This window comes from Planococcus citri, chromosome 2 (genome assembly GCF_950023065.1).
Source record: "Planococcus citri chromosome 2, ihPlaCitr1.1, whole genome shotgun sequence".
Lineage (NCBI taxonomy): Eukaryota > Metazoa > Arthropoda > Insecta > Hemiptera > Pseudococcidae > Planococcus > Planococcus citri.
Window position 1 is genome coordinate 20733875 of NC_088678.1, and position 13888 is coordinate 20747762.

Genomic DNA, 13888 nt, shown 5'->3' on the forward strand with positions numbered 1-13888 from the left:
AAAATGTTCATTTTTGTCGAAGTTGTCTAAAAATGTCCATTAGTGTCAAAAATGTCTGTAAAATTTCCCTTTTTGTCAAAATTGTCAAAAAAATGTCCATTCTGTCACTGTCCAAAAAATGTTTTATTTTGTCAGAATTGTCAAAAAAATGCCCATTTTTGTCAGAATTGTCGAAAAGGGCCACTCTTGTTAAAGTGTTGAAAAAGTGCCCTTTTTTGTCAAAATTGCCAAAAAAATTTCATTTTTGTCAAAGTTGCCTAAAAATGTCTATTTTGTCCAAATTGTCAAGAAAATGTCCATTTTGGTCAAAATCGTCAAAACATGTCTATTTTTGTCAAAACTGTTGGAAAATGTCCATTTTTGTCAAAATTGTCAAAAAATGTCTACTTTTGTCAGAATTTTCAAAAAGGTCCATTTTTGTTAAAACTGTTGAAAAAATGTCAATTTTTGTCGAAATTGTCAAAAGTCAAAAAAAAGTTCATTTTTGTCAAAGTTGTCTAAAAATGTTCATTCTGTCAGAATTGTCAAAAAAAATTCTCATTTTGGTCAGAGTTGTCCAAAAAATGTTTATTTTTTCAGAATTGTCCAAAAAATGGCCATTTTTGCCATAATTGTCCTAAAAGTGTACATTTTTGTCAAAATTGTCAAAAAAATGTCCATTTCTGTCAAAATTGTCGAAAAAAGGTTCATGTTTGTCAGAATTTTCAAAAAGGTCCATTTTTGTTAAAACTGTTGAGAAAATGTCCATTTTGTGAAAATTGCCAAAAAATGTCTATTGTTGTCGTAACTGTCAAAAAAAATGTCATTTTTTGTCAGAATTGTGAAAAAGGTCCATTTCTGTTAAAACTGTTGAAAAAATGTCCATTTTTGTCTAAATTGTCAAAAGATGTCAATTTCTGTCAAAATTGTCGAAAAAATGCCCATTTTGTCGAAATTGTCAAACAAATGTTATTTTTTTGTCAAAGTTGTCTAAAAATATCCATTTTGTCAGAATTGTCAAAAATGTCAAAATATGTCCATTTTTTTCGGAATTGTTCAAAAAAAATGTCCATTTTTTCGGAATAGTTCAAAAAAATGTCAATTTTTGTATTTCTGCAATTGACACGGTCTTCGAAGAACTATCGCAGTAAGTACTTTCGACGTGACATATTTTGATGAAAAATACAATTATAATCTTGGGTTTACGAAGCTAGAATTGTTGGAACGAGGGGACTGAGGGGACTATGCTTCGAAAAATTCCCCATTTCATCCCTCCTCCTCCCCCCCCTCAGTTGTCTACCCAGGCGAATTTCTAGAATTTTCTTCATCAATCATATAATAAAAAGAACTTCGCTCATGTTTCTGAAACTAGAATTGTGAGAACGAGGGCTGAAGTGACAATACTACGAAAAATTTAAGTTTTATCTCCCCCCCCTCTCTGTCATTTAATCAAAATCGAGCGAAAAATGAAAACTCAATTTTCTGGAGTTTTTCATTTTATTCCATTAGTAAGATCCTTGAAGGTGGAATTAAGCAGAGGTATTCATTTCGAGTTGAAGAGTCACTCATAAAATGTACAAGTACCCTCAAAGAGAGGGAATTTTCAAAAAAAAATCACGTTATTTTCGCTATAGTAGGTATAGCACCTACCCAACCTGTTTGGGAAAAAATGACCTAGTTTCAAAAAATGGTATTTGAGATTCAACGTGGACCCAGTTCGAAAACTCGAAAAAGTTTGTCAAGTTCCTGGCTATTTTTCTCAAAAAATTGACACTATACTGTGTTCCTAAGTATTCAATTTTTCTCCCCAACTTTCAGAAAAAGAATGTCTGCGCCATTTGAGATGAAATTAAATTTCCTTCTGGTTGCGATGAGAAGGAAAATTCGCGAATAATTGTCTGCGTTCCTCATGTTTTGTTTATTCAAGAGAAAAAAATCGAAAAAAAACATGGTTTTATGTAGGTGTATTAGGATCTGAAATACGCTGCTTTTGATGAGGGTGGAGGGGGAGGGAGGGGGCTCTCAGAGATAGAACGAGGCACAGAAAACAAGCCTCGAAGAAATTCAGTATAATGAGATGGGCTGATGAGTGGTATGTTGTGTGTTATTTTTTTTTAACAACCCCCGAAAAAAAAAACATGTTTCGTTTATAAAGCAGGGGAAAAAATGAGAATTTTCGAGCAAAACTACACGAAAAGATGTGCTAAGAAAGGTGTATAGGAAGGAGCAGAGCAGAGTAGGTGAACGAGCGGTCGAGAGAAAGAAAGAAAGAAAATAAGGTACGAAATAAATCAAAAATATAACTCTACTAAAGGTTTACGTAAAGAAGGCGGAAAATTGAAAGCGAGCAAGATGAAGCGGCGGCGTGGAGCTGGATTAACCCTCGCATCGCTTTATTCGTTGTTTTGTTATTTTAGCAAATCGTGCGTTTGTATTTTTTATAACAAAGGAAAATTCCGTCGCACGCGCTGGACTTTTACGTATAAAAACGGGCAAGAAAAAAAATAACATAGGGTAAAGAAAATTAGAAGGAAAAAAATTGAAGAATATTTCAACGATGTATCGTATACGATTGAAAGAACTTTCGGGTTTCTGTTGGACGAAGTTGGCGATATGTTGTATTTTTTGCGTCGATTTGATTCGACGAGTCTTCGAATCATTTTCCATAGGAGGGTCGCGTGCTTGCTGCTTTTTTTCCTCTCTGGGTTTCTTATTCGCTCGAAAGTATGAAAAACGAAGAGTACGACGATATGGTGAGTTCATTTCAAGGTTATGTGTAACTTTTTCGGGGGTAAGTTGTCGAGTTTTCTCAAGGGTATGCTTGCAGGTGTGTTTTGAGATGGAAATTTTGAATTTTTGACTCGTGGAATCTCGGTTGTTAGAGAATAAAATGGTTGAAGTTTTTTTAAAAATTAAATTGTACACGATTCGACGTTTTTCGAGAATTTAGTTTCTTCGTGTATGTTAGTATTTTCATGGGAAAAATTGAATCAGACTTTACTTCGAATAAAGATCCTTTTTTTAAAAAAAATTGACGAAAAAAAATTCTTGAAATTTTCCAAATAACTTTGAAGGAGATTTGGCGAATAATGTTGGGTAAAAATTCGGAGTATTTTATTTCTCGATGTCCATAAAATTTTCCACTGATATAATAATGAAATATGAGATCAGGTACCTTTGAAAGGTCAGGGTATGAAAAATGATATAATGAATGGGCCTGGAACGGATGAACAGAATAGCAAAATTTTTTCGCTGGCTTTGTTTTTGTGAAAATAATGATGGAAAATTTCACTACCTACCTATCTGCATCGTTTTGAATAACGAGCCTAGATGGTGAAAATTAACATAGCAACGCGAAGCAGAGGCAAAGCTATTGTAGAAATTAAGCTCTCGCGAAGTAGGATTAATTTTGGTAAAATGCGTGCGCGTAGATGAAACCCAAGAGAGTAGTGAGAACGCGAAAAAGGCTCAAAAATAACGACAGGGAGGGGGAAAAATTGAGAGATGAAAATTTCAAAATTTTAAACGCTCGTGTTGCTCGTGATTATACTATTTTTCCACGTGTAGATGCTCGTGCGAATATGCGTTGAAATAATTATTTGAAATGTCTTCATTCGCTCATGTAAAGGTATCTTGGTTTATTCTACGCAGATGTACCGAATGTTGTACCTAATTGTTGCCTTCAAGCTCAGCTACGGCGTGTGGAAAGTTTTTGTAAAATTATCTACCCGACGATGGGATCGACACGGCGAAGGGTAAGGTCTCGAGAGATGGAAAAGCCAGAGAATCGTTGTTGGAAAACAGGCATAGGCTGGGGTCTTTTTATCTGGGTTGCGGCGACCGACGCCTCCTCCGCCTTTTCGTCTCGGCCTTTTTTTGGCGCGCATGAAAAGTTCACTCGGAGGCGGAAAAGCTGCGGGTGTTGGCCTGTTGTTTGTTGTATACTCTACCTTTTTACCTGTGTTTTGAGACGTGCAGGAGTAAAAGGAATTGTATAAACACGGTCGATGATTCGAAGCTGGGTGGTTTTCCTTTCCTTTTGCGGAAATACGAGTATCGTCGGCCGATGAATTGAGATATTGCGCGTTGTTTTTGTTATCGTTGCTGGTTTTGTGAACTGAATTATCGACATCGACGAAAATTAAACTCCAATTAGATTATTTGTTTGTTGTTCTCGTCGTTATAATTTCGTTTATGCGGTGTGTTTTTGCATATCGAAGCGAAATTAACTTATTGCCTGTGTATACTTAGTTGTTGCTGAAAGCCATAGGGATGGGTTATGGTAGTGATCGATTGAATGGTGGAGGAGGAGGAGGAGGAGGAGGGGTTGAGTGAGAGGAATATTGAGAGGCTAATGCAAACAAACTTTGTAGGTATCTAATTAGATATTTATGTATCCTATAATGGACAAAATTGAAAGTTCTGTGTAGGATGGCTTTTGATGTACCTAATTAGGTATCATATTGGAAAGAAATGTGAGCAAAGAGCTCGTGTCAAATTGAAGAAGCGACACTGGCTCTCTTGAAATAAACCAAACTTAGGATTATGGAACGATGGACATTATTTCTGTCCTGGATGAATGAATTCAAAATTTGATAAGTTCAGTTCAGTCTCACCCTCCCCACTCTTTTTGTACATCATGAGGTTGATCAAGAATTTTGAGGATTTTTTTGAGTGACAGGTTGGCATCAATATTCTGGGATTCGAAGTTTTTCGAAATGGAATTTTTGGGGGGAGGGGGGAGGGGTAAAATATTTTTAGAAAATCAAAGTTCTCTTGCAATCTGTGCAAAAAAAAATTTTTGAGCATATGTTCAAATTTGAGATATTTTCCACTCGAGAAATTCAAATTGTTTTAGTTGCCAGTCGCAAAATTTCAAGTCATGGAGGTAGAAAAATGGAAATTTCCGTGTTGATTCTGGGGTTTGAAAAAATTCAAAAAATATGATTGCGTTACTGAAAATTTTTCAAGTTGGTTTTCCAATTTCTGAAAAGTTTGGCAGCCACATTTCAAAATGAAAGTGGTTTGAATTTTTTTTTTTTTGCCAGAAATGTACAAAAAACCGTTTTTTTTTGGCCAAAAGTGTCTAAAAATGTTCCTATTTTGCCAAGAATTTTCAAACATTCAACTTTTTGCCAAAGTTGTCAGAAAAATATTGATTTTTTTGACAAAACCGTCGAGAAGTCTTGCTTGTTTGAAGCCAAAAGTGACAGACGCAGAAATGTCCAAAAGCTTGTTTTTTTCATAAATTAATCAAAAAGTACGCAGTCGAAAAATGTTGTTGGTTTGTCTAAAATGTGCAGAAATCGTACTGATTTGTCAGAAAATTTTCAATATTTTTGTGCTTTTTTTTGTTGAAAATGCTAGAAAAAATTGACCACAATAAATCAAAGAAAATCTTGCTTTTTTTTGGATAAAACTGCCAAAAATAATTCCGCTTTTTTGCTGTAAATGTCAAGAAATCGTTCTTTTCTTGCTAAAAGTGTCAGAAATCTGATTGAAATTTTTTTTTTCATTCAACAGTTTTGCTCGAATTGAGGAAAATTCTGGGTTATCTTTTGTCAAAAGTGTCAGAAAATATGCTGTTTTCGTCACAAATGTCCTAAAATTTTATCTGTTGGACTTGCTGTCGACAATGTCAATTTTTTTGTCAGAATTGGTAAAAATACTCCTGCTTTTTTGCTAAAAATTTCAAGAAATCGTTCTTTCCTTGCCAAAAGTGTCTAAAATCAGATTTTTCGCAAAAAAATGTCTAGAAATTATTCTGTGTTGTAATTGCTAAAAAAAAAATCACTTTTTTCGCTGTGAATGTCAAGAAATCGTACTTTTTTTGCCAAAAGTGTCAGAAATTTGAGAAATCTAATTTTTTGTCCAAAATGTTTGAAAATTTTGCTGTTTCTGTTAACAGTTTTGCTTGAATTGAGAAAAATTCTGGGGTTTCTTTTGTCAAAAGTGTCAAAAAATGCTGTTTTCGTCACAAATGTCCTAAAATGTTTTGTCTAAAAAATAATCCTGCTTTTATGCTAAAAATTTCAAGAAATCGTTTTTTCCTTACCAAGATTGTGTCAAAAATCTGATTTTTCGCTCAAAATGTCTTGAAATTTTTCTTTTTTTTGAAAAAAATCTAAATTGTACTTTTCTTGTCAAAAGTGTCAAAGTTTGATTTTTCGCCCAAAATGTCTATAAAAATCTCTTTTTTGTCAATAAAGTCAAAAAATTCTGCTTTTCCTGTCAACAGCTTTGCTCGAAATTGGAAAAATTCTTTTTTTTTTCTGGTCAAAAGTGTTTGCCTCAAATGTTTTAAAATTGCCGAAAAATCTCGTTTTCTTGCTAAAATTGTTGAAAATTGCTGATTTTTCTCCGAAATAACTGGAAAAAATATAGCTGCTTTTTATAGACATTGTGACGAGGTCCTTTTTTTGCGCTAATGTTTCAAAATAATCGTGATTGTTTTGGTCAGACTTCATCAAGAAGAACTCCAGAGAGTAATTTTGCAGTCCTAATTTGAAAAAAGTGACTAAAAATGAAGGGAAAAAAATTGACGTGTTTTTTTTGTAAAATTTCCCTACAAAGACGACAAATCGGATGAAGTTTGCTATTATTTTCCATCAGAATTTCGCCCCCCCTCCCACCCCCGAAGTGTCGTTGAAGGGAAGACAGACACGTACATAAGTTCTTATTCGAATCACGGTTTTCGATCGGAAAACACTGTAGAAAAAGAGCAAATCGATTCTCTCAAAGTGTGGCAGACGAGTACCGAGGATTTTGAAAAGTACGTACACAAGTACGAATAGAGAAAAAAAAAATCGAACAAGGTGGCGATGGCGAAGGGAACAACGATGTCTGTCTGCGTTCACCGCTAGGTATGTCTGTATATATGTTGTGTAAATAGCCTCAGAGACATTACTTATCGTACGTGCGTCTTCTCAAAAGAGACGATGCGCGATGGCAGGGTACGTAGAGAAAATGCTCGTTCAGTCGAGAGCAGTAAATAGTACGCGGCTATGGCAATTCTTCGCCTTATATGTGTGTACACGAGTCGAAAATTCAATTGAGCAGGATAAACAAACGAAACGACGATTTGACGAATGAGGAGCAGGTACGAGGGAGAGGAGATCCCAGAGGGTTGATTTTCCGTCGATGTTTTGCATAGCAACGTTTCGAGACTCGAGAGTTCTCTGAGCACGCGCTTATGCCATATTGTGTAGGTAGAGGTACCTGCTATAAATATAAATACCATAAAATGATTTTTTTCCCTCGCTGCAATGACTGTATAGTGTATAGTATAGTATAGTACGAGTAAATAAATAATGCCTTTAGAATCGAGTGTCATATTGTAGGTAGTGAATTAGATTAGAAATTTTTTGATGAGTAACTCACGAGTCCTTGAAGAGGTGGGAGAGGGACGTTATTGTAGCTGGAGCGACGAATGTACACGAATGGCGTTTGTGATTTCTGTATTACTGAGGTACATTGGTGATTAGAATTGTTTTGCAATTGGTCGTCGTCAATAATGGAATAATAAATGAACTGGTAGTCTATCGTGAGCAAAATGATGATGGAAAGGAAAAGAGAGCGAAGGGAGGAGGCATGGTAGAGGTTTTGTTTTAGTACCTGATTGAAATTGAGTCGAGGGTTCGATTTTTCTGTACCTCTTTTGCCCTTTTACCGATCGTTTCTGCTGTGCCAGAACCTCTATTTTAATGTTGAAAGATGGGGAATGCGCGTGGTTGTGATAGAAAATGACTCGAAAGAATGCAAACAGATGTCCATAAGTGGCTACTTTTTGGTCAAGTACGTGAAGATAATCGACCAGCGGCACGATTTTACCCAGATGGTGTAATTTACACGTGTTTTTTTTTTTTTTTTTTTTAATGCATAACAATGATAAGTAGATAGAGATACGTACATATTCATGTATCTGTGAAAGATGTTGTCCGAGTATTTGGTATGAAAATTCTTCAAGAGCTAATTTGCCTACACATCTTCGGTGTTCATTTTTGGGTGTAGCTTTGCTCGCTATTATTGAAATTATTTTAGAGAGGAGAAGAGGGAAGATGGTCTGATGGAGCACGCGGGACACACTCGCGAAAAGAACCGGTCTTCGGGTCCAGGTATAGGTGTAGTTTTTTTTTGATGCTGCAGAGAAACACAGAGTTTATGAATTTGTTCCTCCTACGTGATATTTTTAATGAAATGTTGAAGAGGTGCGGTGATGACGATGATTGGTGATCAACGAGGCACCGAGTCGATTCGGTTCAGAGATAGTATTACGAGCATGCTGGAAAAAAGTACTCGAATTTGGATAAAAATTGGTCGAAAATAGTCGAACGAATCGGTGTTTGATGGAATTTGAAAATTATACGCTTTTTTGAGCATCCCGTGTTCGCAATTCTCGCCAGAAATGCGAATCTGCAGCCAGTGATGATGGTTATAAAATTAACTTTCGTTCTCCTGAGAACTCGAATGCTGAGTGTATTTATACCTGACGGCTGCAAATTCGGTTCAGAGACAGTATTACCGAGCATGGTGAAAAAATACTCGAATTTAGATAAAAATTATTAGTCGAACGAATTCAGCAGTGGAATTCGAAAATTATGTACACGCTTTTTTGAGTATCTTGCATTCGCACAATTCTCGCGTAGAAATTGCGAATGTTTCGCATCTGCAGCCAGTGATGATGGTTATAAAATTAACTTTCGTTCTCCTGAGAACTCGAATGCTGAGTGTATTTATACCTGACGGCTGCAAATGCGATTCTTCAAGTCGCCTGTGACGTGACGTGGTATGATATTGATCGTCGTTGGAGTACATTTGTGTCGAAATTACACGCGGTTTGGTCGTTAGATCCGAATTCTGCAGCCGGCGGTATCGGTTTTTCAATTTTTGGCCAATTCTCAGAAAAATTTATTAGCCGAATGCTGGCACGCGAGTAGCTAATTGCTCGTGAAATTTTTGAAGAATCGCCAATAAAATCGAAGAATTATCAGAGGATGAAAGTGTATAGTGATCGGAGGTGGTTCGAAAGGATGGGACGTTGTGTGAGGGAAATCGTGTTTCGAACCGGTAAAACGTTTTTTGAAGGGGGGAGGGGGTGTCGAGAAAAATTAAAAAAGGGATAAGTGACTTGAAAATTTGGTCTGATCAGTCATAAAATGTCGAATACTCGAGTTGGCATTTTCATCGAAAGATGAAAGGAAAAGGTACTCTTCACGTGTATAATTGGTCATCATTGAATTGCATCACCTCCCTCCTTTCCCCTCCGAATCTCGTATACCATTTATTGTGCCTTCTTGGAAAAAGTGTGTATATTTTGGCGACGTTGAATAAAGTATTGGAGAGTTCGGGGGGGAGAGGGGGGTCTGAGAAAAAAAATGTGTGATCTCTCAAGCGTAAGGTGGCCACAAGTCGGAAAATAGGTTTTTCAGTTAGAGGCAGAAATGTGAATTCAGGTCGAGAAATGGTTTTTTTTAGCCAAATCTAGAAAAATTAATCTCATTAAAAAAATTGATTTTTTGAAATTATTTTCAAGGCTATTGCTCGTTTTTTCTCTTTTTTATCAATTTGATCAAAATTTTGGTAGATTCAATTTTAAATTGATGGAAAATTATAATTTTTAATTAAGATCAATTTGAAATTGAAAAAGTAAAAAAAATACCTACACCCAGTTTTTTCAAAAAAATCAATTTTTTGATTTTATTTAAGACTTTTATTATTATATTATCATTTTTTTTCACCATTTAACTAAAATCAACTTAAAATTCAAAAAGTAAAAAAAATACCTACACTCAATTTTTTAATTTTATTCAGGATTTTTATTGTTACTTTTTCATTTTTTTTTTTTACCAATTTAACGAAAATTTTGATGAATTTTATTTCAAAATATAATTTTAAACCAAAATTAACTTGAAATTCATTAATTTTTTCAAAAAATCATTTTTTTGATTTTTTTAAAAAGATTCTTATTGTTTTTTTTTTTTTTTTTAATCAATTTGATGAAAAATTTTATAAATTTTATTTTAAAATCATATTTTTAAACTGAATTGACTTGATCGTATTTTTTTTCTTTTTTTTTGACATTTTGACCCAATAAAAAAATGAACTTTTTTGATATTCGAAGTTCACATTCCTATAAGTTTGCGTGAGTCAGGTGACTGGGATTGGTCTCATTCGAAAGATGGCAGTCTCTAGTGTTTGAAAACGTAAGAACTCGATTTTCAGAAATCCGACTTATGCAGGTACATACCTTTTTTGAGAGAGGTCACATGTATATTTTTCTCGTAATTTGGAGAATTTTTTGAATCGAGATTACGAAAAAAGTTTTCTTAATTTTTTGATAATCATGTTAATGAATAATCTGCATAAAAAGTTGTACTTGGGAGTAATTTTTTTCAAAATTTTTGGGCATGGACAGGACGCGTTGAAGAAATATAATTTTCTAACTTTGCTAGCTAATTTTTGGTGCTTAAAAAGGTGGCAACAACGCTGATTCTTCACCACAACTCCAAAAAGCGATTCTACGGGCCAATAAACTGGTCAAAATTCCAAATTTTGTAAAATTTGTACCACCCACTTAGTTTTCAAGTTGACCCCGTTTGAACTTTACAATATCCCATTTTCCTCAAAACTTTGAATACCCTCTATCTTCTCTTCCAATGCACTTTGAAACTTGCAGTTAGCATAATTTTTCATCTCCTCGTCGAGATTTATTCGCGTGAAAAATACACCAAAAGTTGAGTTTAAAAAGCTCGTTGACTCGATATGGAGTGACCCTGATCATTTTGGGCTGCGACATTGTGAAAAATTGAAAACGATCAATCATTCTGGTGGTATAATGACCTCATTTCCCGCTTTTAATACTCCCCTCTTCCCCCTCGATCTGTCGATATAATGCCTCGAAACCATAAATACGCTACCCACGTGTTATTTGTTCGCGTAATTATCATCGTTATTACGTGTATTAGAGTTGTTGAACATATTGAATTACTCGTACATCTAGATCTCGGCTATTATTACTATTATACTTGTAGATAGATATAACTTACGCTGTAATAAAACGTGTAACGTTGCATTCGAAGTTGATTTTTAATGGCGTTTTTTTTGTTTTGTTTCTTTTTTGATTGGCAGATAAATTAAATTTTAAGTACAAATGTCAGTAGACAAAGAAGAGTTAGTGCAGCGCGCAAAACTAGCCGAACAGGCGGAAAGGTACGATGACATGGCATCGGCGATGAAAGCTGTTACAGAAACCGGCGTCGAGCTTTCGAACGAGGAACGAAATTTGCTATCCGTAGCTTATAAGAACGTGGTCGGCGCCAGACGATCGTCATGGCGAGTGATATCCTCAATCGAACAAAAAACAGAAGGATCAGAACGGAAACAGCAAATGGCCAGAGAATACAGGGAAAAAGTCGAGAAAGAATTAAGGGATATTTGTTACGACGTTTTGGTAAGTTTGTTTTTGAGTTTTTTTCTGTTTTTAGTACTTACATAATTCTTTTTTCGTTTCTGTGTGTAGAGGAAGGATGATTCTTTCCTCCGTCAAAATATTGGAGAATTTACTCAAAAATTGGATTGATTTTCAATTTGGGAAGAGGGGGAGGGGGAATATCGAAATTCGCTGTCAAAGGAACGCGGTAGAAATGTTGAGAAAGTTTTCGAGTACTGTAATATTTGAATTTAGAAATTTTTATCAGAAGCTTTGTACAAGCAGCTAGGCCAATATGACTCATATTTGCTTACGTATTACTACGTGTACTATTGTATCGAATTTGAATTTTTTCTTCTTTCGAAAGATAAGTCGAAGTTCTTGACACATCTATGTACATGCGATGTGTATTCGTAAAAGTCTATTCTACGACTAACGAGTGGAAAAAAATTGTCGGAATTGCGCAGAGAACTCGACGAAATGTGATTCAGAGAATACTGCGAGGTACTCGGGAGCTGTGTGTGTGTGTAGATTGCGTATCCTTGAGAAAATTTATACCGCCGACACGTTATCGGATGTGATATTAGTGTGTGAGTGTGTATGAGTCATTGGAGCAATCGCGAGTCGCGAACCGCACCGGCCGGTAGCTCGAAGATGAATTTTTTTCGTTCGTCGACGATTCTGTGGAGAAGAGAAGGAAGAGATGACGAGATGGAAGCAGAGAGAGGTGATCTTCTGTGATCGTAGATTGAAAAATACGTACGTGTAAGAGTGAATTATGATGGGAATTTGGCACCCGATGGAGAGAGTAAACTGTTGGTAGAGAGATGTAGAATTGTAGATATGGATTTATAATACCGAGTGTGTTATTTTTTGTTGATGCGTATACTCCTTACTTATCGAAATTTCGCGGAAGAATTTCTGATAATGGCGGATAGAAATTTTTTTATATTTGGCGAGACCCAGAAATGCGCGAACAAATTGAGCTCACTTGAGCTGAAATAATGCATTCTTTTCATTTCACTCTCGGTGTGTTCTTGTTTGAAAAAAAACGGGGCGTGAAAATAAATGCATATTTTTATACACATTATGGGGTGGTAGTGTGTGGCGGTTTACTATGCGATATAATTACGTGTGCGTGTACAGTACAGCTGTACATTTTATTAAATATGTAGTACATTGGCGAACTTTTTATAAATACAAGTACGAGCAGCGTTGAAGTACATACGAGTACGAGGAAGCCGAGATAACAAACGAGAAAATGTCATGCAGATATTTATTTTTAGAGATGGCCGCATCGACCAGATGCGATGCTGCTATGATAATGATGTTGTTAGCCCATAAAATAAAAGTGTTCTTATAAACATTTCGCCGACCGATTGGTCGGAAAAAATAGGAAGCGATATCGGTAACATTGATTTTTTTTCAAGATCAGGAAGGTCAAATTATTTAACGGGATATTTCTGTACTGTAGGTACGTTATTTTCGCGTTGTCGAATGTCTCGACTCGAACAAAGAAATGATTCGATTGTGTATGTCTGATCGATAAATTTTTATAGAGTGAATCATTGGTGTATCGAAGTAGCTTTTTTTAGAGTATCAATTTGGAAGCTTACGTTTTCGTATGGATGGTGTAAGAAGGTAAGAACCTGGCAGTTGGTTTTCAATTTTTTGTAAGAATCGTTCGCGAACGACTGACCAGTGGGTATAGAAAATTGATTTTTTTGGGACATTTTCGTAGGAGTTTCCCTTACGTGGTAGTTTTTGACGATTGGTTTTTCATGCAGTGTGCATAAACGTTCGATTCACTTGAACGAATCATTCACGAACGATAGATATGTTCTGGTAATGAAAATGACCAAATTTGGCGATCGAATCGTTCATGAACGATCTTTGAACGAGGTTCTATTCGTTCTTTGGAAGTTGATTCTGATCGGTATGTGGAACGATTCGTTCGCGAACGGTTTTGATTTTTGAAGTAATTTTTGCTGTTGTTTTTCTTCATAATGTCCACTCTTGGTGATTTTTTTCTTGAAATTCGATTCGACGTTCTATGTATTTATCCGAACGAATCGTTTGCGAACGACTGATTCGAATATATATTTCATTTGAGAAAAACACCAAATTTTATGATCAAATCGTTCGCGAACGATTAGAAAAGGCATCCTTTCGGTTCTATTCTTCCTCGGTAGTTGATTCTTATCGGTATGTGAAACGATTCATTCGTTCAACAGAATCGTTCGCGAACGGTTCTGATTTTCGAAGTCATTTTTGCTCTTGATTTTTCTTTCATGTAAACTCTTCGTGATTTTTTTTTCCATGTGTTTGAGGTATGACTCGACGTTCTATTCATCTGAACGAATCATTCGCGAACGACTGGTATTCGTTTCGTGTTTCATTTGAGAAAATCGTCCAATTTTGTAATCGAATGGTTCGTGGCTGATCAGAAACGACATAATTTCATTTCTCATTTCTGTTCTA

General features: G+C 35.5%; 1 protein-coding gene across 2 annotated transcripts in view; it reads left to right on the forward strand.

Annotated features, from left to right (window-relative positions):
* The window catches only part of 14-3-3zeta (tyrosine 3-monooxygenase/tryptophan 5-monooxygenase activation protein zeta), a 91378-nt gene that overhangs the window by 19041 nt on the left and 58449 nt on the right, over positions 1 to 13888 (forward strand). For both annotated transcript variants that reach the window (XM_065348948.1, XM_065348949.1), the window contains one exon: positions 11107 to 11428. In XM_065348948.1, coding sequence (XP_065205020.1) covers positions 11129 to 11428 — 300 coding nt within the window. In that variant the 5' untranslated portion in view covers positions 11107 to 11128. The remainder of the gene's footprint in view (positions 1 to 11106; positions 11429 to 13888) is intronic.